This window comes from Camellia sinensis, chromosome 11 (genome assembly GCF_055761805.1).
Source record: "Camellia sinensis isolate YWXY chromosome 11, ASM5576180v1, whole genome shotgun sequence".
Taxonomy (NCBI): Eukaryota; Viridiplantae; Streptophyta; class Magnoliopsida; order Ericales; family Theaceae; genus Camellia; species Camellia sinensis.
This window is the reverse complement of record NC_138971.1, coordinates 25,670,743-25,695,117: the sequence shown is the minus strand read 5'-3', so window position 1 is coordinate 25,695,117 and position 24,375 is coordinate 25,670,743. Positions and strand designations below refer to the sequence as shown.

The 24,375-nt window shown below is 42.4% G+C and overlaps 1 protein-coding gene across 1 annotated transcript; it reads left to right on the top strand.

The window, feature by feature from the left end:
• The first annotated feature begins 10,496 nt into the window (after nucleotides 1-10,496).
• On the top strand, nucleotides 10,497-19,956 carry LOC114283903 (uncharacterized). The gene is made up of 2 exons (XM_028226782.2): nucleotides 10,497-11,357; nucleotides 19,717-19,956. The coding sequence occupies exons 1-2, from the start codon at nucleotides 10,497-10,499 to the stop codon at nucleotides 19,954-19,956; spliced, it is 1,101 nt and encodes a 366-aa protein (XP_028082583.2).
• Nucleotides 19,957-24,375: the final 4,419 nt, after the last annotated feature.

Below are 24,375 nucleotides of genomic sequence, written 5' to 3'. Positions count from 1 at the left end.
GTTCGGTTGGGGCCCGAGGCTGGATGTCTAGTAGGTGCCCTAAATGGGCGTTGCACTTCAGCATTGGTCTCATCCTGCCTAGATATTCCTTGGTTTAATGCCGCCATCATGGCCACAACCTCTTTCGGACTTTGTGCCATCACGGTTTGCTGAGTTTGAACAAAGGTGATGTGACTAGTAACTGTCGGATCAGTTGGACCGGTGAGCCCTGACTGGCCTTTCCGACCTGACAAAGTCTATCAACACAAGTCCAATGTACCCGGGGGATATTGTAGCCTTCTAAAGCTATAGTTCCAAGACTACCTAGCAAAAGAGAAAATAGACAGCACCTCAGCCTGATTTCACCACAACAGATATGAGCATAGTTGAATGACTGTGCTCTCTACTGAATTCTGCCCCAAAAAAGATACGAACTTGGCGACTGATATGCACATCCCTATATAGTTTCACTATAAAGCACATACCAGTTAAAGACAGCCAAAACACCCCTATAGTGGGGTAGGGTTACCATGTCCTAGTTTCGTCAGGAGCTAGGGTTCACTACGCACACATGCGGTTTCAAACAATCTTGCATTCGGGTGAGCAACCTGTCCTAGTTTGGAACAGTCTCTAAGGCTTTCGATATGCAACTAAGTCAATTGGTTAAAAAGGGTGCCTCAACAGTGATCCCGATCCAAGGTTTGTGTTCCCATCGCGGCAGAGCCCACAACCGGTCACCCTTGTGGCACGTTTTTCCAAGCAAGCCTCTAGCAAACCATTCAGGAATAGCAGATGGCAAACACTGTGACATAGCTGCACCCATGCAAATCCAAGGCAAAGAAAGACATAAATGTTGATAAAACAACATATCATGAGTTTCGAGTCAAGTTCTCTAATCCCCAGCAGAGTCGCCAGAAACTGTAGACCCGACTTTCTTCGCATGCCCCCCTTTCGGAGAAGGCACGAATTGGTCTTACGACAGTTTGGACTCCTATCACGGTTCTTAATCTAATCTCACAAAGTGCAGTGTGAGACTGATAAATACCAAAGAGTCCAAATCCAACAAATTGTTTTGGAAAATCGATTTTGAATAAAAAGTGCCAAACATGGACTGCTTTGCCAGATTATAGAGTCGTCACCTAAATATGTTGTTTTGGGAAATTTAGCAAACCCTGACTCGTGCCAAAGGCCATGTGTCCGTCATCGCCAAAATTGTCTCGGCTCTGGAACTTGGTTACGAGAGGGGAAGGTCCTGAAATGAGCACCCCCGCTCGCCCGATCAAAGGATCGGCCTCTACTAAGCATGATATTTTATTTTATAAATACATGTGTTCTTATTCCGATTATTAGCTAGCTTACTATGTGATGCACACAACATACAAGTATAGACTCAATCATGAGAATTGGAACAAAACAACTTATGTTTGTTTTTTGAAAATGGTTTGAAAGTGCTACTCGCAAATAAGGCTAAAGCTCGCGTTTGCCACCCTTAAAGTGGGATTTGAAACAAGATTTTGCCACTTCGCAAAGTAGGCTTAAAACTCACAATCATCGAGTTGTGCCAATTTAGGCAATCAAGCCTTCACCCACAGGCATTCAAGCAACTAATCAATTAAGCACATAGCCTCATGGCAAGCATGCTATCATGGCAACACTCACACTCATGCAAGGATGCTATAGTGTAAAGACTTACAGTGTACTCCGAGCCAAAACAAAAGCTAGTTAGAAATCACGCATGATCCTAACTATACAAGATGCCTAATGCAACACATGCAATAATGCAACTAAATAGGCTCGGCTATTTAAGATGGCATATGAATGCAACAATTTGATACATGTATTCAAATAAGTATTGAAATAGAATGCAGTTTGAATGATGCGCTGAGCCCGGCGCATGAGACAAATGAATGATGCAAACATACAAAGCATAAGGTATGCTAATCAAAATGTGCCCTAAAACTAACCATCGAAAGCGGTTAAGTAAAAAGGAGAAAGAAGTGGGGTTGGAAGACATGCACACACACGCACCCTTATTACAACAGTACGCCCTCGCGAAGGAGGGTCCGAATAAACTAAGCAAATTTAGCTAAGCTAAGCTAATTAGACTAATTATTACACAACAAAATGAAAGAAATAGCTAAGCTAAGCTACTTAATTATTACAACACTTTAACTAATCAACAAATTAATTAAATTACGAATCAAATGCTAGCTAGCAAGTAAAGCACTAAACTACGCTGCCTCAGCTCTGTTTGAAGAAGATGCATGCATGCATTCGGTTTCTCGCCCGAAACGCCTTCCGGTTTGCTCTTGAGAGGCTCTATTTGCAGGTTGTCTCTAAGACCTTTCTGTTCCACCTTACCAAATCACTGCTAGGGAGTACACCAGTGGCCTACCGACCATGAGAAGCTGCTGTCGGCTATCTGTTGGCCAAGAGGGGGCACTGCTGGCCAAAGATAAAGCAGTGCCAGCCATAAGTGAGGCACTGCCGGCCACTGGTGTGCTGCATCACCATTCTACAACAGAGCACAAACTAGACGAAAATGGAGGGTCTCCCCAAGGTATGTATGTACTGTGCCACTCCTTATCATCTCAAAACATCAAGGGAGAGGCACCATTGGATCCGAAACCATCAATCAAGCATCTCAATGCATGATGGCCAAAGGTCCAACTTGATACAATTTCAATCAATGCACAACAAACAAGACTCTAGGACCACTACCTTATCATGGATGATCAAAGGCATTAGACACAAAGGAGATTGGCCCATTTTCATCACTTTGAGTATGAAATAGACTAATCTACCTTCAGTTCAATATAACGTCCGATTAAACTCAATACAATGCAAACAACAATGCTTATCTTGGCATATTTTACTTAGTTCATATTAATTACTCATTTTAGCATTACCAAGCCATTCATTAACCAATTTGTCCAATGTGAAAGTCCTTTAGTAAGAAAGATGGCCTTAGCCACAAGCACCTTGAGCATGAAAGAAGCCTCATGCTTTTGGTTAGTAGAAACCCTCAAGAGAAGGCTAAAACCATTAGGCATGAGAGCCACAATTCCACGCTCAAGCTAACAAGGGCCTTAAGACTACTTTCAAAGCAAATGAAAGAGTGAAGCATGGAGGAAGATTGTAGAAATTCAGTGCTAATATGGCATGAGAAACATGACTATAACATGCAAACAACTCATGTACAACATGTTAAGAGCCAAAAACATTAAGGCCAGTGAAAGACATAACACTAGAGGCATGCAACACAATGCTCAAAGGGAACAAACAGCTCAAAACAGCCCTAAAACACCCTAAATGGTGTTCTAAAACACGCTTGAAATAAGCTAAGAATAGCTACATTAAGAGGCCAAAAGAATAACACATGCCAAGCAATTTAGCACAATTGCACTACAAGCATACAAAGCAAAACTCGTGTGATCAAACAAGCTCAAAACAGAGCTTAATCATGCCAAATCAGTGGCTCAAACATGCTGAAATGGAAGCATAGATGGCAAGAAAAACATGCACACATGTTAGCTCACAAACAAGGCACAAAGCACACCTCTCAAAAGCAATGAAAGAGTAAAATATGTGAGCCTGTGACAGAGGTATATGCTCTAAAATCAAATGCGAAATGATGCTATACTGTGCAAACACCACAAGCAAAGCATGCTAGGGGCCATAAAACACAAAGCTAGTAAAGACTATTTACACTATAGCTATACAAAGCAAAGCACATACGATTAAGACCATCCAAAATAGAGCTAAAGCATGCTAAATTAGTAACAAAAATGTGATGGAGTTGAGCTAGCACAAGCTAGAATAATAGGCTAACTTATTAGGCATGCTAAGCTAGTAAGCAAGATTACACTACAAGTTCAAGATGCAAGCAACAGGTGGACAAACCAGCCAAGAACAGAGTTAAAACATGTTAAATTAGAGCCTAAAACATGCTTGAACTAAGTTAACACAAACTACAAAAATATGCTACTTTGTAATGCTAACAAGGCATGGAATCGAGAGACAAGAATGGGAGGCCACCCCCTTTTCTTTTAGACCTCAAGATCAAGTTTTTACCACTGAAATCCCTCTAGAATTCAGTTGTTAAGAGTCCAAAAAATTTTTCTTCAAAAGGCTTTGAAAGATAGCACAAAAAGCTATACAAGCTAAGGAACAAAAGGAAGAGACAACCCCCTAACACAAAATGGGCTCAAACCACCATTTTTAGGACTGAAAAACATAGGTTGTTTTAGTTGAAATCCAGCTCAAAAATAGCACAAAAAGATGGCAAAAACAAGTATGAAAACAAGCTTAAATGGTGAGTCTTATACCTCTGGAAGGGAAGACAACCCTTAAGCAACAAAACCAAGCAAAACCACCTTAAGGAGCTCCAAGGAGGCTTCAAGAGAGCTTCAAACAATCTCAGCCCAAAGATGAACCACTTTTGTTAAGGGTTGATAGGTTGAAGATGGATGTATGCAAGCTTCCAAGCACAAAAGCTTTAGAGAGAGAGAAATCTACAGAGATGATTTAGAAAGAGAGGCTCCCAAACCTTTGCTAAATTGTTCTAAACCCTTAAACTATAGAGAAGGATCTCTATATATAGTAAAATACAAGCTTTGGTCAAAATATCTCCAAAAGGGACAGCTGGAACAGTTGGACAACAAATATCTGCAAAAATCTGCTTTTCTGCATCAATGACCGGCACTAGATCCCTGATGGCCGGCACTACATCATTGTTGGCTAGCATGGGACACTCTTGGACAATAGTGGGCTGGAATAGGCTATTCATGGCCGGCACATGGCCAAAAAATCCCATTTATGGTCAACATCCTTCACCTCTGGTTGGCAAAAAAAACTGCTTTTTGGGCCCGACTTCAACCGGACATAACTCCTTCATGTGGACTCATTTGTAGGTCATTTTTGAGCCTAAATTGAATCCCTAGAAGTCTTATTTCAAATGGTGAAAGCCTCACATCAAAATTTCAACTGTGAAAAAAGATATGCCTCTTTGAGTGAAGACTACTCAGTTTCGATCCTACCCAGATTCATGCCAAACTTCTCCCAAACTAGTTTTCTTCCCTCCTCTCCTCTTTTCTTCAAATCCAAACCCATAAATAAGGTGTTTTGAAGTATTTTTCAAAGTGTTCACCTCTCTTCCATTCATTTCCACTTTTTCCTTGCTCGGTTTACCGAAAAGCACAACATTTAACAAAACGCGAGCGTCGGAACATCGTATGAACTTTTTCAAAAACTATTTTGAAAGAGAGGGTTTTAAGGTCTAAAATATTTTTGGTCAAAATGGTTTTGGTCCAAAAAGGGGTGTGAAGTTGAGATTTGATGCTCCTCTTGCCAAAGAAATCGAATCTTTGCACTGCACATCTTTCATCACCAAGTAAACAACTAGTGGCACCCAAGTCTTAAGAGCGGTCAAAAATGGGGTGTCTACAATGACACCTTGATCAAACTTCCAGACCAGGCATGGAGCCTTAGATGCATCCACGATAAGATTGGAGAAATCCATTGTTGGATTATCCCCGATCATTGAGATAGTAAAACTATCCCCCAAGTTGGTGGTCTCAGCTCCCGCAATAGAACTTGTCAGTAAGTCAGCCAATGCTTTTCCCAACAGCTCCTCCTCTTCGATGTCCACGTTTATAGTCCTGCCTTGATTTGTGCTAGGACTCAGGTCTATTTGTTCATCCTCCTCTTCTGGCAACTAGTGTCCGAAAAAGATCTCAAGCCGAGGACACCTTATTTTTGTCTCTCAATCATACACGGACTCTGGGAATCCACAAAAGGGGAAGTTTTTCCCTTGGCAAACAAAACGTTCTTTCAAAGTTCCCTTTATTGGTTTGCAGACTAACTTGTACTGCTTTCTATCCCTCTTTGCTTTTAGCCTTTCTCTCAGCTCTTGCCTTTTCCTTTACCAATCTACAGTGGTGGATTTGTATCTCGGCCCGAAGGCATGGGGGTTATGACTGCCTCCCTGTCTGCCACTTCGGCCTAGTCCCGACCTAGGCATATGCCCTTGTTTGTTCATCATGCATATGGATTGCGCACTCACATAGTCTCTACTGCCCTCTGTCATGATGGTTTGGACCAACCGGGCTTCTACTAAAGAGAAGCCAGAAAGGAACACATCTTCTTTCCCATGTATGATTTTCAATAATGGTGCAGTGGTTCCTTGGGGAAGATGGATCGTAGAATTACCGTACACAATGGCAACCCGCCTTTGAAGGGGTACTTTCCTAACTGATGGATTATTGATGACATAGCACTCATCTGATGTAGCCAGGGCCTTCCTAGTAGTAAGTTGAATGTGGCTGGTACATCCATTACATGGAATTCCACTTCGTGTTCGGACAGAGTGATTAGGGCTTTTGAACGTCCCCATAACATCTCGGCTTGTATTGTCATAAGCTCGGACGACTTAGGTGGTATATGTAAACTCAATTGGCCTTAAACTGATGACATAGGTGGTCCTCATTGGATACACATTAATCGCTGATCCGTTATCTACTAACACCACCTGAATCCACTTTTTTTGACTTTCCAGGGTTACATATAAAGGACGATTGTGGTTGGCGCCAATAGGTGGTTACTCCTTATCTGTAAAAAGATATCACCGTCGTAACATCTCCCGATGTTACCAATGATACCAATTGGTATGCAGTGTTATTGATAGGTTGTTTAATCTGCTTCATTGCCTCCAACAGTGCTTGCCTATGCTCCCGAGAAGCCACTATTAGCCCCCAGATTGACATGTCAGCCTGAATCTTCTTGAGCTATTTTAAGACCATGTTTTGCTCAACATCCTTCTCTTTTGCTCTCTTAGCCTCCTAATTAGAGGTCTCTGGCTTGTCTAACGCTAAGGGTTTGAAGTACCGACCACTCCGGGTCATATGATTGATCTCGTCGGTATACCAAGCGTCATATGGGGTATCAGCTTTCTAACCTCTGTCAGTGTATGCATGACTTAAGTAATAGTCTTCTCACTACTCTCCCGCAATCATGGTCGGACTGGCATCACGCGCCCCACTGTCATACCATTCTTCCTCTTCGATTTCTAAATCCTGATATTTTCTGAGCTTCCTTAACATCGTTTTTCGATTGTTGGGGTTCCATTCAACTTTTCTGGTAGTTTGGGCATCACTCATCATTGTTTTAGGTTCTTCTTTCCCATTTCCTTTGCCTGCTTCAGAGCTATCTTTGCCTGGATCTCTTCTATCCTTTCCCTTTGAAATTGTTCCAGTGTCCATTCTTTCTCAGTCAGAGGTACAGCCTCAACCCTGCTTTTAACAATAATTTTCTCTTTTGTCGCAGCTTTCCTATCTATTCCTCCACATTTGACTCCTCCTTACTCAACCATACATTGCTTGTTTCTGGCTAGCTCAGGTCCCACTATCCCACTTGAGCATAGCTTGTATCTTCTTCCTCAAAGAAGTAAAGATCCTCCAGATCCTCTTCCAATTCTACTAGATCCTCCTCTAGGTTTGCTAAGTCATTCAAGCCATGCTCGGGCCACTCATTCCGATCCTGCGCCATTTGGTCTTCTCCAATACCATTAATGCAGAGAAAATCCACCAGTATGACTACTGACTTCGGCTGATCGATGGCCACAATGTATAAACTGGGATCATACTCTTTTGAGAGTGAGACCCCCTTCTCTATGACACAGGTATCAGGCAACCCTGTTTTCAATGCATTTCTCTCTCTCTCTCTCTCTCTCTCTCTCTCTCTCTCTCTATTTCTACTGCCATAGGCCTGGATTAGGTTTGTGGTATTAAATCCATCATGCACATGTATGTGCCTTCTGGAATGACCTCCTTCGATTTTGGTAGGTCGGATGAGGTAATGTATGTATTAGGGTTGAACGTGGGCGATAATGTATGGATGTGGTTAATGTTTCTGGGTGCAGGGACTTGGTTGTGTGTAGGGAGTGGGTTGGTTGTTACGTTTGGTTTAGCAGGTGGAGTTATGACTTTATTGTCAATGAGATCCTGGATCTCATAACGTAGACGGTAACACATGTCTGTGGGATGACCATGTTATTGGTGGAAGATACAATACTAGGTAGGGTCATGTTTGGGTGGCAACGGGCTTGGAAGTGGATGAGGATCAAGAGGCTTGAGATGCCCCTTTTGCATTAATAACTTGAGGGCGTGGGTTGGGCTCATATAGAGGAGAGTAAAAGCTCTTCGATTTTGGGGTGGACCGGTACTTTGTGAGGGTTGTGAGGTTGTGGCAGTAGCAAAAGGATCAACCATCTTGGCTATTGAAACAATAGTACTGACATCCGCATGCCATGCAATAGTACTACTGCTAGCATTGGTATTCCGAGATAATGGCCTTCTTACAGGTTCACTTGTTCTGTGGATGATACCCTTTTTAAATGCACTCTCAATCTAGACCCTCAGCTCATGTAATGTAATAACCCGACCCTCGTACATGTTTTCTGGTATGCTTTCAGTCCCTTACTCTGTGCATTTATATGCTTACTGTGAAATTTCATGAGAAATTAAGTTTAAATGAGTGAATCTTATGGTTAGAGATTCATATCTGTCTAATAAGAGAAATATCTATTATAATTATGATGTTTGATCGGAAATTGGAAGCCTTAGAAGCTTAATAATCCGAAATTGACTTTATACCTAAGATCAACATGATTTTAAGAGTATAATGTGATTTTCTGTAAAAATCTGATTCGGGATGATTAAACTGATTAAATTTTGTTTGATTCAACATTTAGATATATATCTATCCTTTTAACCCTTGATTTCGAAATGCTAAGGCATAAAATATCTCCTGAGAGAGGGTTAGAGGAGAAGAGAGTTAGAGAGGAGGAGGAGAAGTTTAGCAAGGAAGAAGATTGGAGAATTGGGAGAAAGTGTAGAGATTTGAACTCAAGGTAAGTTTAATTCTTCTTGTACAAACCTTCTCTTGACTTTGAGTACGAAATTCTTGTTAATGTGTAAGCCAGGGTTTGTAGTTGGGATGAGATATGTATGTTATCACTTAATTGGATGTGTGTTCATATCGTTCAGTTGTTTTGGAAGTAATTTGGGGTATGTGAAGGGATTGTAACTTATTCCTTGAATTCCTATGTTGAAACTACATGTTTATGCATCTTTATTGTTTATATACTAAGTGGAGAAGTTAGATTATGATCTTATTAAGTTTGTAATTTATGATTATATGCTGTTATGGGTTGTATTTCATGTTTATGGTATGGTTATACCATTATATTGAGTTGTTCTTCCCATTTCTTCCCTTTGTGATGTGGAGATTTGATGAATTTGTGCCAAAATTGGGACAGCCCAAAACAGGGGCTACGACCGCACGTGCGGGGGTCATGGCCGCACGTGCGGGAAACACTGCCATATGTGCAGGGCTCACAGCCGCACCTGCAAAAAATAGGGAAACTCGACGCTTGGTACTGAAATAAAAGCACGTGCAGGGGAGGATTACCGCACGTGTGGCCTACATTCCCGCACGTGCGGAGGGGGACTGCCGCACGTGCGGCCCATGCCAAAAAATTTGTCTTCTCCGTTTTCCTTGTTTGACCCTCTGATATTACTAAAATCTGTGTCTGATGGTTTTAACATGGTTCTAAATTGATTAGAAGTGAACGAATCCAATATCGTTTAAAAAGGAAACTGAACTAATGTCTGAACTGTATGTGTGTATAGGTCACATACAGGAGGGGACTATTGCTCCACCACAACACAGTGAGTAATAGTACTGTAGTAGTACATTTGCTTATTGTTAATAATTAGTATTAATGCTCAGTTATTCGCAAGTTAACTATGCTAACCTATATGAACGATTGGAAAATCTGTGTACATTTGTACAACTCTGGAATTATTCTGCTTTGTTGGTATCTGGGCCAGAGGCCGATCTGTAAAGTCTGTTGGGCCTAAGGCTGATCTATAAAGTATGTTGGGCCCGAGGCCGTTCTGTAGATTACTGGGCTTGAAGCCACTCTGTATAAAGATTGGGCCCAAGGCCGTTTTGAAAATATTTACAGAATAAAATTAATCATATGTTCTCTACACTTATATACATTATAATTCAAGTTTATTCAGTGAATTGCTTAAGTACTATTATTTACCAAGCCTTGCTCACTTCGTGCTATGTCTGTCTCTGTAGGTAATCAACCTGGAGGTCAGTCTTAACCCATCATGTCCGTTTCTCTTTTGTCAAATTCAATGCGTCCAAGCACTTAGATGAAGCTCATTCATTTTGTGGAATTCTTGCTAAGCTTTTAGCTTTGTGCTCTAAGTTTTCTGTCTAATGTCATGAAATGTGTATAACCTTCTTCTATCCCCAACACCCATCATTAAAAAGAAAAGCTATTCAAAGTTTTTCCTTGTACCAAAGCCCAAAAAGTGCAACTTGCTGCCTTCACTCTTGAAGACGAAGCACGGAGGTGGGGCATGCTTACAAGAACTGTACACCAAGGGTTAACATGGGACAGATTCTTGGAACTATTTTATGACAAGTAATTTCCCCAAAGTATGCGAGACAAGAAGGTGACAGAATTTGAAACTCTCAGACAAGGAAATAAAACCGTTACGGAGTATGAAGCCCAATTTGCAGAGCTAGCCCGATTTGCACCTCATATGGTGGATACGGATTATAAGAAAGCACGAAAATTTGAAGGGGAATTACGGAATGCTATCCTTGACCGAGTCAACATGTTGAAGTTACCCACCTATGTTGATGTGTTGGAGAGGGTTGTTATAGCAGAGGGAAACATTACTGCTCAAGATCGGATTTCTGAGTGGGAAGGAAAGAGGCAGAACATTCAATTATCAAAGGGGTCAGTCACTCCACCAAACAAGAAACAAAATTCAGGGACCTCTAGTACTTCCACCCCTACTCAAGATTCAACTCCTGTTTGTTCAGAATGTGGAAAGAAGCACCGTGGGACTTGCTATCGGTTGACTGGAGCATGTTTTAGGTGTGGCAAAATGGGTCATCTGGTGAAGGACTGTCTGCAAAGAAATCAACAAAATGGAAATAGGGCTACTGCAAGTTCAGTAGGGTCTACACTAGCTCCCAACACCAAGTCAACTGTGAAGCCTGTTAACAATAAAGACACCGCGAGACAAGGGAGGGTGTTTGCATTGGTTCCGGGAGATGTGCAAAATGCTACAACAGTGGTGTCAGGTACATTTATTGTTCACGGTTATTCAGCTCATATATTGTTTGATTCTGGCTCTACCCATTCCTTCGTGTCAAAACTATTTGCTCAAAATTTAGATAGATTTGAGGAAGTATCATCTTATATGTTATGTGTGTCTTCACCTTTGGGAGACTCTATGGCCTGTACTTCTGTATATTTTGCTTGTGAACTCCTAATTGGGGATATCCAGGTATATGCCAACTTATTGCCTCTTGACATGACTCACTTTGATGTTATTCTGGGTATAGATTGGCTAAGTGACTATCGTGCGACAATTGACTGTCTAACTAAGCAAATTAGTTTCCACCCTCCGGGACAATAGAAATTTACCTTTCAAGGGCACAAAGTGACTTCTCCACCTGTAGACACCCCATTTTTGACTGACCTTAAGACTTAGACGTCATCGATTGAGCGCTCGGTGATGGTGCATGTTGAGCTCGTTTCGAGTCTCTAGAGTTTTGGCTGAGAGCCTTGCCTCCGGGCCTCTGAACTCTTTTGTGCTTTGGCTCGGTTTGTGAACCGAATCTTGTTTTCACTTCCCGGAGGGAGGGAGAGGTCTTGTAGACCATCTCTTTGTGGTCGTAGACCACTTTTTATTGTCGTAGGCCACTTTTCTCGTTTGGAGACTAGTTTCCGATTTTTTGGAGCCTTTCGTCGCACGCCTTGTCTCGAGATTGCTTAACGCTCTCCGTCTAGTGTGGTTTTTGAACCATACCTTGTTGCCTCCGCCTAGAGGGACACTGTGGTCTGGGAGACCACTTTTGTGGTTGCGTACCACTTTTGATGCTCATAGACTAGTTTTCGAGGCTTTCGGCCGCGTGCTTTGCCTCCTGATCTTTCGTCTTGCATCCGCTTTGGTTTGTTTTTGGTACAAACCTTGTTTTCCTTATTTGGAATGTGGTCCAAGGGTGGGAGACCAGTATTTCTCCTGGCCGACCACTTCTTCCTCTGCCAGCCAGTTTCTGTTCGGACAACTGGCTTTCTTGGTCTTTGGGGCATCTTTTCTGGTCGGCCAACACACCACTGCATTATTTTCATGCCCTGGACTCTCTCCCACCATCGTCGACCAGTTTTTGTCTTTGTGGACAACTCGAAGTGGTCAGCTGACCACTTTAAGTAGCAGAGTGGTTGGCTACTTTTTCGCACCTTTTTGGAGATATTTTCCTCCAGCTGCAGCTGGAGGACATTAGGGCCATCCTCCATAGTGTATGGTGGGATTTCCTAGGTGCTTAGCTTCTGTTAGAAGCTTTTCCTTTCCTCTTCTATAAGAGGCAGGCTTCTCCTCCCTCCTTTAGGTTCAGAAAAATTGCCCTTAGAGAGATGCATGTAGTTTTGTATCTATCTAGCTTGATTCTTCATTTTTGTGCTTCAAAAGTGTAGATTTGTCTTAGTTTAACACACAAACACACACTCAAACACCATCCTTGGGTAGCTGAGGTCCTAAGGAGTTGTTTTTGGTGTTCTTGGACTGATTTAAGCTCAAAGAACTTGCTGGAGTTGCAGTAATAAAGAAGGTCTTCAAAGGTGAGTCTTTGACCTTTAAAACCCCTATTCTTGCTTAAGCTTCTGAGCCTATTTGCATGCTGTTTTGAGCTTAACTTTCAACTAGAAAAAGTTCTATTTTTAAGTGCTTAAAATAGTTGTTTTAGGTCACTTTTTCGTTTGGGGTGTTTTACCCTCCCTTGGGCCTTGTTAGGCTTTGCTTTAAGCCATCCCTTTAGGCTCTTGTTGAACTCTTTGCATGACCTTTCCATCACTAAAATCCAGAGGATTTCTAGTAGTGGAAAGGTGGTTTTGGTGTCCTAAATAGGAGAGGGCCATCCCCTCTCCTTGTATTTTGTTTACTAGCTTCATTTGCCTCATGTTTGAGCACCCTTGTTAAGCTTATGTTGGCTTGTTCTTAGCATTTTAGTTGTGGTTATTTTTCTAAAGGCATACCACTTTTTTTGCTTGGTTTGGTCACCCCATGCATGGTTAATACACTTGTAGTGTAAATCACACAAACTAGCTTTGTATGCTTCATGAAGTAGCATGTCATTCTAGCTTGTTTTCTTTCCATTTCAGCATGTTTTTGGTGATGGTTTGCCATGTCATGACTCTATTTTGGTTTGGTTTGGTTGGCCCTTGCATGCTCCATGCACTTGTAATGCAATTCCATGAGATGGCCTAACATGCATCATATTGTAACGTGTCATTCTAGCATGCTTTTGGCTTAACTTCATGAAGCTTTTGTCCATGTTCTAACATAATTTAGCTCTGATTTTAGTTGTTTTGGCCATGCATGACTTGCTTTGTATATCCTTGGTTCGATCTAGCTTGTTAGCCTTGTGTATTGAATCCTCTAGCATGCATTACTTGGACTATTTTAATGATTTGGCATCATTTATAATGTGATTTCAGTCCATGTTTCATGGCCATACATTCACATTTGTTACTCATTCAATGCGTTGGAGGGTTTCCCCCTTTATGCCTTAACATGAACCATTGCGTATGCTTTCATGCCTTAGTTTGCGAGCCATCATTTCAATGTGTTTTTGGGGTTATTTTGCCATGATATAACTCTGCTTTTTGTTGGTTAAGTCATCCCATGCTTGGCCTTAATAGGTGTAGTGTAATCCACCTTATTTGCCTTGTATGCACCATGCATCATGCTCACCATGCTAGCTTGTTTTGGCATCCTTTCATACATGTTTTAGACTCATTTCGACATGTTCTAGGACTGTTTTGGGTTGCCTTGATCACATGCTTCATGTTTTGTATACTTGTAGTACAAATGCTCATGCTTGCCTCAAGCTTTGAGCACCATTCCATGCTTCATTTGTGTTGTGTACATGATTTGGCATCACTTAATATGACATTTCATAGCATTTAGCATTGCCATGTTCCCACCTCAATCATGCTTTAAGTGCCTTTGAGTGTTATGCATTGTTGCCTAGTTTATGCCTCAACTCATATGCTTGCATGCCTAGGCCATTGAGCCCTCGTCTCAGCATGTTTGGGTCCTTATTTTAACCTACTTGAGCTTTATTCATGCGTAGTTCATGCTTATGTGCCATGTATTGCATGCCTCCCTTGGTAGTCTTCTTTACTAGCTTCATGCTTTAAGGACCCTAGCATGCCATACTTGTGTTAGTTTAAATGATTTAGCATCATTTCTTACCTCATTTCAGTGCACTTAGTGTTGCTACACTTCCATGCTTTTTGACTCTTTAAGTGTTCTTAAGAGTTGCAACTTAGTGCCTTAATTGGTGAGCCAATTGGCATGCATGCTTGTATGTGTTTTTGGTGCCTTCATTTTAACATTATGGCCTCTGTTTTGGCATGGCATGCTTGTATGTATTTTTGGTGCCCTCATTTTAACATTATGGCTTCTGTTTTGGCATGGCTGAGGTCTACCCACATTCGGTTTAAGCCCATTGAGCATTGTTTATGCCATGTCACATCGCACCGTGCATGTTATGTTGTTTGCATTACGCATGCCATGCTCTTGATTCGCATTGTGTATGCCATGATCATATTGCATTGAGTATGCCATGATCATATTGCATTGAGTATGCCGTATTGGTTCGTTGCATTTGTGTATGCCATGTCCATTCACATTGTATATGCTAGTTGCATTGTATCATGTTGTTTGCATGCTTATTTTGCCTTATATTGAGTATGCTTGTCTATAACAATGATAAGTTCCCCTTGTTGCATTGCATTATGTATGCATGCATTGGCATTGTTTGCATGCCCATAGCATTGGTAGTTTGATCATGTTGCCTTGCATGTTGTTTGCATGCTTGTTCCTTGCATGTTGTTTGCATGCTTGTTTCATTGCATTACATTGTCGCATAGTGCATGCCATGTTGTGTGTTGCATTGTGTTTGGAATAGGTGTTAGTCCAAACACGGGAAAAGAGGGACGTTTCATACTTAAAGTGATGAAACGTGCCTCAATTTTCGGTCGCCGACGCTCTTGATCATACATGATAGAGTTTTAGGCTTTATGTGTTTACTTGTGCATGCATTTTCATATTGAATTGTGCAACTTCACCTCTCGGCCATCATGCATTGAAATGCGCAATTGGTGGCCCAAGGGTCGAGAACCACACCCCCTTGAGTCCATGACATGGTAGGGAGGGTGGTTGTGCACACATATCTTGCAAATACATTGCCATGCCCTTTCTTGCTCTCTGTTGCAGCAAACTAGAATTCAGCAGCAACAACTGGCCGGCCAGCCAGAAAACTAGCTAGCCAACCACTCTTCTAGTTTTTCAACAACCAAAAGTGGTTGGCAGGTGTCTAGAGAGACCAAAAGTGGTCGGCCACCCTCCCACAGTACTCCAAAGGTGAAGTTTCAGCTTTCTAGAGCTTGGTGCAAGTTTCGGAGAACAAATGAAAACAGAGGCAAATCGGGGCAACGCATTGGATTTTCGAACGAGGCGATCAGGCTTGCATGCATCCAGTCTTCTCCCTCCAAGAACCTCCTTCTTTCCTTAGCTCCTATGCTTAGATAGCTTGCTTTTGCTTTGGTTTGTACTTTAATTAGTTAATGCATTAGCTATTCAATTCGTTTTGTAATAATTAGTTAACTAGGATTAGTTAATTAATTGTGTTGTAATAATTAGTTTAATTAGCTTAGATTAGCCAGTTAGCTTCTTATTCAATCCCTCCCTCGAGAGGGCATAATGTTGTAATAAGCGTGCGTGTGTGTGATGCATGTCTTCCAACCCCCATTTCTTTCTCCTTTTTACTTAACCGCTTACGATGGTTAGTTTTAGGGCATGTTTCATTTAGCATACCTTATGCTTGCATGCGTGCATCCATTCATCTGTTTTGCATGCAACGGGCTCGGCGCATCGTACTAGCTGTATTGTGTTTCAATTCCAATTTGAATACATGTACCAAGTTACATTTCACATGACATTCTAGGTAGCCGAGCCTATCTTAGTTGCATTTCGCATGTGTTACATTAGCCATCTTAACATGAACTAGGATCATGCATGATTTCTAACTAGTTCTCTGTTTTGGCTCGGAGTACACTGTGAGTGTTTATACTTTAGCATACTGCATGTGTGTTATTGACTGCCATGAAAGCATGCTTCCCATGAGGCTAATTACTTATTTGCTATAACTGCCTGAATGCCTATGGGTGAAGGTTGGATTACCTGAATTGGAACAATTCATTGCAATTTGTATTTTAGCCTACTTGCGAGTAGCCAACTTTAAACCATTTTCCAAACAAACGGATATGCGATGCTTTGTTCCAAATTAGGCGATCTAGTCTATACTTGTGTGTTGTGCGCATCACATAGTAATTCTAGCTAATTAACCGGAATAAGAGCACATGTGTTTTAAAAAACAAGATATCATGCTTAGTACAGGCCGATCTTTGATCGGACGAGCAGGGGTGCTCATTAAATGATCTTTCCCCAATCGTACCCAAGTTCCTGAGCTGAGGCAACTTTGGTGATGACGAACACGTGGCCTTAGGCATGAGTCAGGGTTTCCTAAATTCCCCCAAAACAAAATATTTAGGTGGCGACTCTGTATCTGGCAAAACAGTCCATGTTTGGCACTTCTTTATAAAAATCAGTTTCCAAAACCATTTGCCGGATTTGGAATCTTGCCTGATTTATCGGTCTCAAATCGCACATTGTGAGATTAGATTCAGAACCATGACATGAGTCCGAACTTGTAGTAGCTAGAGAGCAAACGAATTTCGCACCTTCACGGGCGGAGCTCGGGAGTCCTCGGGCGTGTCTACAGTTTCTAGCGACTCTGCTGGGGAGTTAGAGAACTTGACTCGAACTCATGATATCTTGTTTTTATTACACTTATGTGTCTCTTGGCATTGCATTTGCATTGGTGCACCTAGCGCACCGTGTTTGCCGTATGCTATTCCTGAATGGTTTGCCGAAGGCTTGCTTTGAGAAGCGTGCCATAAGGCTGACTGGTTGCGAGCTCTGCTACGACAGGAACACAAACCCCAGTTTTTACCGAGGCACCCTTTTTGACCATTCGACCTAGTGCATATCGGAATCCGTAGTGACTATTCCAAACTTGGACAGGTTGTTTACCCAATTGTAGGTTGTTTGAAACCGTTGTGTGCGTAGTGAAATCCTAGCTCCTGACAAAATAGAACAGGAAAACCCTACCCCAACATAGGGGTGTTTTGGCTCTCACTTGCTTGTTATGTGCTATTGGAGTGTGCCTCTACAGGTTATGTATCAGTTTGCAAGTCTGGATATCAGGCCTGCGGGCATCAGTGTTTGGGAATCAGTTTTATCCGAGGATATCAGATTTGGGGCAGCCATTTGGGCACAGTGATCAGAGTTAAAGATAGTGTGTTCAGCTTACAAATACCGACTGTGTGTTGTCAGGCCAACTGTGTTTTGTCTTTAATTTATTCAGCTCATAACATAGCACACTACGCATTTTGGTTGTTTATTTCCTTATTTTGGTTTATTTATCTTTTTGCAAGGTGGTTTAGCACAATTGCATCCGACCTGGCAGATATTTCCTAAGCACTCTGGGTTAGAGGTCGACGACTTAATCGATCCAGGGATCTGATAGATGGACAAGCAGTGTCTCTTTCTTTATCCCAGTTGTTAGGCGGAGGTCAAAAAGGCACAGTGTATCAGTACAGAGGTTGTCAGATCAGCGGTCCTTGAACAGTTAGGCTGAGGTCTCAGTTTCCACTGTAGAGTCAGATATACCGTTTGTTCAGTTAGATCAAGACAGTATGGCAGGTTTGGAAAAGATGATGTGTCAGCTCCAGGAAAGTATGAAAGCCATGCAGCAAGACGCTGCCTATTAAACAAAATTTGCTACACGCCAAGTCGAGGTTATGGCCCAACAGGCAGAGGTAATTACCAAGCTACAGCAGCAGACTGGAGCATCTACTTCACACCAAGCTCCTCTCCCACCCAGGGTTCCAATACTTGGGGAGACAACTAATGTCCAGGAAGATACGGACATCCCCACGGGGCCAGCTTCACCCCCAATCCTACGCTAGCTATCTAAAACACCCACCAACCTTGTGGATTCATCGTTCAAGTTCGAGGTGGATCCAACGACGTTAAAAGTAAGCAAGCTGGAAAAGCTTTTCAAGAAGTCTCAAGGTGTGAAATCCATTCCGGATATAGAGGATGGATATACCGACTCGACCGTGACTCTGCCGGACCAATTTAAAATGCCGCACATAGACCGCTTCGATGGGTCTGGAGATCCTATGGTGCACTTGCACCTGTTTTCAGACATCTTAAGGCCGATGGGCCTCTCCAGATTACAGAAGCTTTCCCTATTTGGCTAAACCCTGTCAGGTATAGCGGCCATTTGGTATGCAAAACTAGAGGATTCCATTAAGAAAAGTTGGGAGGAGATGGCTGAGGCCTTCATAGCTCAATATTTTTATAACACTCAAATCGAGATCGCAACTCGTGATCTCGAGACCACTAGGCAAAAACGGAAGGAGAGCTTCTCCGATTTTGTGACATGCTGGAGGGCTAAGGCCTCGATGATGACCATCAGGCTTGTGGACAAAGATCAAATACGGATGGTTGTGCGCAACCTCTAGCCCAAACTCATACAGAAGATGATCGTCCTCCCCATACCCACCTTTGTAGATCTACATGGGATTGGGGTGTAAATAGAGGTCGCCATGAAACAAGGCCTCATTGATAATGAGAGAGAGCAGCCCAAGAGGGCATTCAACCACGGTACAAATGCAGGCACAAGTAGTGCTGTAGCTGGCAGAACTTCGGATGTCGGAATGGTCACCACCACCCTTCCCAAAACCCTCACAGCTACCCCATTCACCGGTGCATCCGGTGGTAGCTCACAACAAACTGGATATGCGCCCAGAGGCCAAAGAACCTTCACCCCACTATACATGCCCCTATCCAAAGCTTTGGGGGTTTTGATCAAGAAAGGGCACATGAAGCCCCTAGAGCAACGGCCCTTGCCAGAAAAACTTTCTCCCACCATAACCCAGCTAAGTACTATGCCTATCACCAACAGCATGGTCATGACACCGACCAGTGCTTTAGACTGCATCACGACATCCAAGATCTCGTTGACAAGAAGGTGATCGCACCTTCGGAAAAACCAAACGTCACAACCAACCCACTGCCACCACATAACCAAGCTCCACCTCCTGAACACATTAACCTAATCCAAACTAGGGTAGTGTCGTACGACCCCAGCATATATATCACCCCTTCTCACCTACCCAAGCTGGAGGTGTTCATTCTAGAAAGCATGGATTTGTGCATGCTAGACATCTCCCAAACCCAACCTGAGCCGATGCTGATGACTATCGAAGATAGAACCGGGATGATTGCAGGAAAAAATGGAAATGATTATTCAGAGCCTGAGGGGTCTGTAAGATTTCTGTACGACCCGAGCGGTCACATTACACGAACAATGCAGATTAAGTCAAGGGTAGAACTACCGGCCAGAGCAGAGATCTGTGTCGTTCGAGAGGATGGACCTAATTAGGGGCTAGATGACCTACCGAAATTGGAAGAGGACATAGCCAACCTTCAATTCTTCAATGAACAGGATCCGGGAGACATAACTGTCAACTGGTTCGATTTAGATGGGTCAGTAGAAGCTACCGAGTGGCTCAGTGATGAGCCAGATGCTATTGAACAACTTCAGGAAGACCAGGGGCAATCAAGGGTTGAAATATCATCAACAGTGGCCGGAGTGGCCGGAGATCAGAATGAATTGCCGGGGAGCATCGGTGTTAAGAATTTCGCTCAAGATCAGAACAGTTTGAGTACAGGGGATGCTGAGTAGCAGGCTGCACTGAAACAGTTTGAGCAAGAGAAGATTGCAGATCTGGAGAGGGCTAGAAAGGCCAAAGCCCCCGTAGAGATAGAATATGTTGTGGGCATGGGAATGCAATGTGTTGTGCGCTCAGGAATAGTTGTGACAAAATCGGATAGCTACTTGTTGATGGCCGATGGCATGTGGTAAGAAGATGATGACCTATGTCTTGCCCACACAGACGAGGATTGGGGGAACAACCAACTGGATGACACCTGGTATATTGGAGAGGTGAACCACATGACTATAAGTGGGCGATATTTCAAGCCCCCACACCTAGATCAACCAGAGGCGTCCAGAAAGGACAAGGAGGCGGAAAGGCAGAAGGAGAAACTACTCGAAGAGGAGACTATATTGAAATAGCTTAAGAAGATACAAGCAGACATCTCCATCTGGGGACTGCTTATGGCTTCAAGAGTACACAGACAAACTGTCCTTTCTGCAATGGACAGGGCTAAACTTTTAATCGACACGACGCCTGAGCAGCTAGTAGGATTGGTTTTTTCGGAAGGAGCTTCCCCGACGTTAACCTTCACTGACAAGGAGTTGCCGCCTGAGGGCACAAACCATAACAAACCACTCTACATCTCTATGGAGTGTAGAGACAAATGGATACCAATAGTTCTTGTCGATACGGGATCCGCCATCAACGTATGTCCGTCAAGGACGACATATGCAATCGGGTTGAAGCCCGTGGACTTCGTACCCACTATCCAGGTGATTCGGGCATATGACAATACTAGCAGAGAAGTGATGGGGATTGTGCAGATTCAGACTAGGGTCGGTCCAGGACAACACGATATTGACTTTCATGTCTTGGACGTTCCCGTGATCTTCAATCTACTCCTAGGGCGGCCATTGTTGCACCAGGTAAAGTGTAACAAGTTCGCGAGGGACCCTTGCTACAGTTCGGACTCGATTTGTGTCACGGTTCTAAATCTGAACCAAAGAGTCCAAATCTGGCAAATCGTTTGAGAAAACAGATTTTTTTTTGAAAAGTAGTGCCACACATGGACTGCTTTGCCAGATACAGAGTCGCCACCTAAATATTTTTAAAATGGGGAAATTTAGGAAACCCTGACTCGGTGTCGAAGGCCACATGTCCGTCATCACCGGAGTTGTCTTGGCTCGGGAGCTTGGGTACGATCGGGGAAGGTCAGCTATGAGCACCCCCTCTCGCCTGGTCCGAAGACCAGCCTCTACTAACCGTGATATCCAGTTTTGAAAATGTTATGTGCTCTTATTCCAATTATTAGCCTAGAATTACTATGTTATGCGCGCAGCAAACAAGTATAGACCAAATTGCCCAAATTGGAACAAAACATTCCATGTTCGTTTTGAAAATGGTTTGCTACTCGTAAGTAGGCTAAAATGCAGATTTTGCCACCCTCAAGTGGGTTTTTGGAAAAGACGGTTTTACCACTATCAAGTGGGCTTAAAACAAATATAGTTTTAACGCATTATCCCAATTTAAGCAATTTTGACCTCCACCCACAGGCATTCAAGCAATTTATCTCATGTAAACACTTAGCCGCATGGCAAGCATACTATTATGGCAACATTCACACGCATGCTGGATGCTAAAGCATAACCACTTACATTGTACTCCGTGCCAAAACAATAAACTAGTTAGCAATTGTGCATGTCCTAGTTCATGTTATTTTGCCTAATGCAACACATACAAGATGCAATTTTAGTTAGGCTCGGTTAACCTAAATATTAGCATATGATATGCAACCAATTGATTCATGTATTCAATTTTGAAATTTGAAAATACGAATGCGGTTAGTATGATGTACCGAGCCTGGTGCATGTCAACAAATGCATGAATGCACGCATGCATATCATAAGGTATGCTAATTTCAAAAAATGCCCTAATCTACCATCATAAGCAGGTAAATAAAAGGGAAGAAAGAAATGGGGATTGGAAGACATACACACACTCACCCACACTTATTACATGTTTACCCTCACTCAGAGGGTTCGAATTAATATTATAGTCCCAAAATATTGAACAAATGAAAATATTACAAAATTGCCTAATTAATTAAAAGAAAGGAAGCAAAAGAAAGAAGAGGGTGGCCACAGCCTCTGCCTCGGGATGCACAGATGATGCATGCTCGGAACTTGGCTCGCCCAAAAAACCCGTACCGTACCCCTGCCTCCTCTGTTTGTACTGCCTCGTCTTTCTGAAAAATGCCAAAGCACTGGAGCAAGTTCCCTGCATCCAGCAGAGCACCACCGGCCAGACAGAATTACCACCGGCACTTCTCAATTTCCATCGGCACTTTATCGGATTCATCGGCACTCCAGATAGTGCCGGTCGGCACTAAATTCTGCCGGTCGGCAGAAACTTCCTGCAGAAGACAATTTGACAGCAAAACAGAGAACAGACAGTGCATGGCATGGAGTTCTTGGACACATGTAAGCATGGTCCAACTTCTTATCATATTTTGAACTCAAAGAAGCAAGACCTTCGACCTTTGAGCCATCAATGTTGCATGATGACTCAAGGGATCAAATTTGCCACTTAATGTATGGATGTATGCAACAAACAACATGAAAACCGAGGCCTTATCAAGTTGGAGTCAAAGGTCTCGATGACCGGGAATCGAGGCACATTGCATCACTTGAAGTATGAATGGTCCTTGATTCCCAAACTTAGTTTGACACCCCAAACCAAGTAAATGCAATGCATGTAATGCTCAACAAGGCTCAAATGTATCATGCCACCAAGATATAAAGCACAACAAACATTATGCAATCAACATGACAAATGTACCATGCTAAGCATACAAGGTACAAAAAAAAGGTGCAAACATGGACCAACTTGACCATGGGATTGATAAGCTACAAGGCTTAATGGAACAACTATGCAACAAACATGGAGCAAGCATGCAAGAGGGCTTAAAAGGGCAAAGGGGGGGGGGCAGGCCCTCACCCTTCTCAAAACAGTGGCCAAAAATGCTCAAAATGATGAACAATCAACTTATGTTAACAAGCAAATTTATGGTCCCAAAGTTAAGGCACAAAAGGAGACAACTCCCCCCACCAACATGACCTCTCATGGCATGATCAAAACAAGTAAAAACAGAGTTTTGGCATGCAAAATAGGACCCCAAAAACTCCTAATATGGCAGCTAAAGTATCCCCCGTGAAACGAATGCGCTAAGGCTCACTCCTAGGCATAAGAGGACACACCCTCAAGGTATGAAAGAGGCCATGCGTGCACACATACAAGCATGATTCTTGGACTAAAATGTGGTCCTTAGATGATGTTAAATCATGAGGATAATCATAAACATACATGTTAGAAGTCAACATGCTCAAAGCTTTTAAGCTAAAATACAAAGCAACCCTAACAAACATGTCAAGCATGACTAAATGGATAACCAATAAACCTTAAGCATGGAAAAACATCACTAAGAACTTCATGGAACTAAACCAACTCTCACAAGAATCATGGCCTAATCATGGGATGTATTTCTAAGCAAGATGGAGCAATACAAAGCAAGTATTACAAGCATACAAGGAGGCCCAAATCCGACCAAAAACAGAGGTTATATATGACCTAAGATGCCTAAAAAAATACTGAAATGAAGCCAAGAAACAACAAGCACACATGCTATCCTTTTGAGCCCAAAAAGCAAGGAAACAAAACCATAAAGGGAGAGGGGTGTCCCTCCCCTATGCAAGACTTCAAGACTTCAAACCAACCTTTTTGACACTAAAATACACTGATTTTTAGTGATGAAAAGATCAAAATGCTGAAGTGAACAAAACCTTATCAAAGAGGCACCAAAATAGACCAAACAAGGCCTATGAGGATGAGTTTGCACTCAAACCACAAAGTGACCTTAATGAAAGTGCTAGAGCAGGAAAATTTAAGTCTTTTTCATGTTATACACAAGAGCTAAAACAGTAAACAAAATAGGTAGAAAACCAATGCAAGTTTGGGGAATAAAAAGGAAGATGCTCACCCTTGAAGAACCCTTGAAGAACAAAGGGTCTAGCCTCCTTCTTTGGATCAAAACCAGTCCAAAACTCAAGAAACAACTCCTCCAAGTCCCTTAATTTCGGAGTAAGGTGTAATGGTGTGTGTAATGGTGCAAAAGTAAGGTAAAACACACCTTTAGGCCAAGGAAACACACACAAAGGAGGGGGAAGAGGGAGATATAGAGATAATATGTATCTACTAGCATATGCCCGTGCCTAAAGGCACGGTGTAAATAATTTTAAGATTAAAATATAGTTATAATTTATACGTATTATGTTGAAATTTATAAAGTTTGTGTCATTTTTTGATAAAGATACTGAAAAAATATATTGAAATATTTTTCTTCTTAAAGAACTTATAACAATTTTGTTTGTATTACACGCTCTACAAAA

What these genes read in the sequence shown, in the direction of transcription:
- LOC114283903 (XM_028226782.2), top strand. Translation starts at nt 10,497, where the DNA reads ATGCGAGACAAGAAGGTGACAGAATTTGAAACTCTCAGACAAGGAAAT. An exon ending in TCCTAATTGGGGATATCCAG is followed by an intron (nt 11,358 to 19,716) that starts GTATATGCCAAC and finishes TTCAATGAACAG; the next exon opens with GATCCGGGAGACATAACTGT.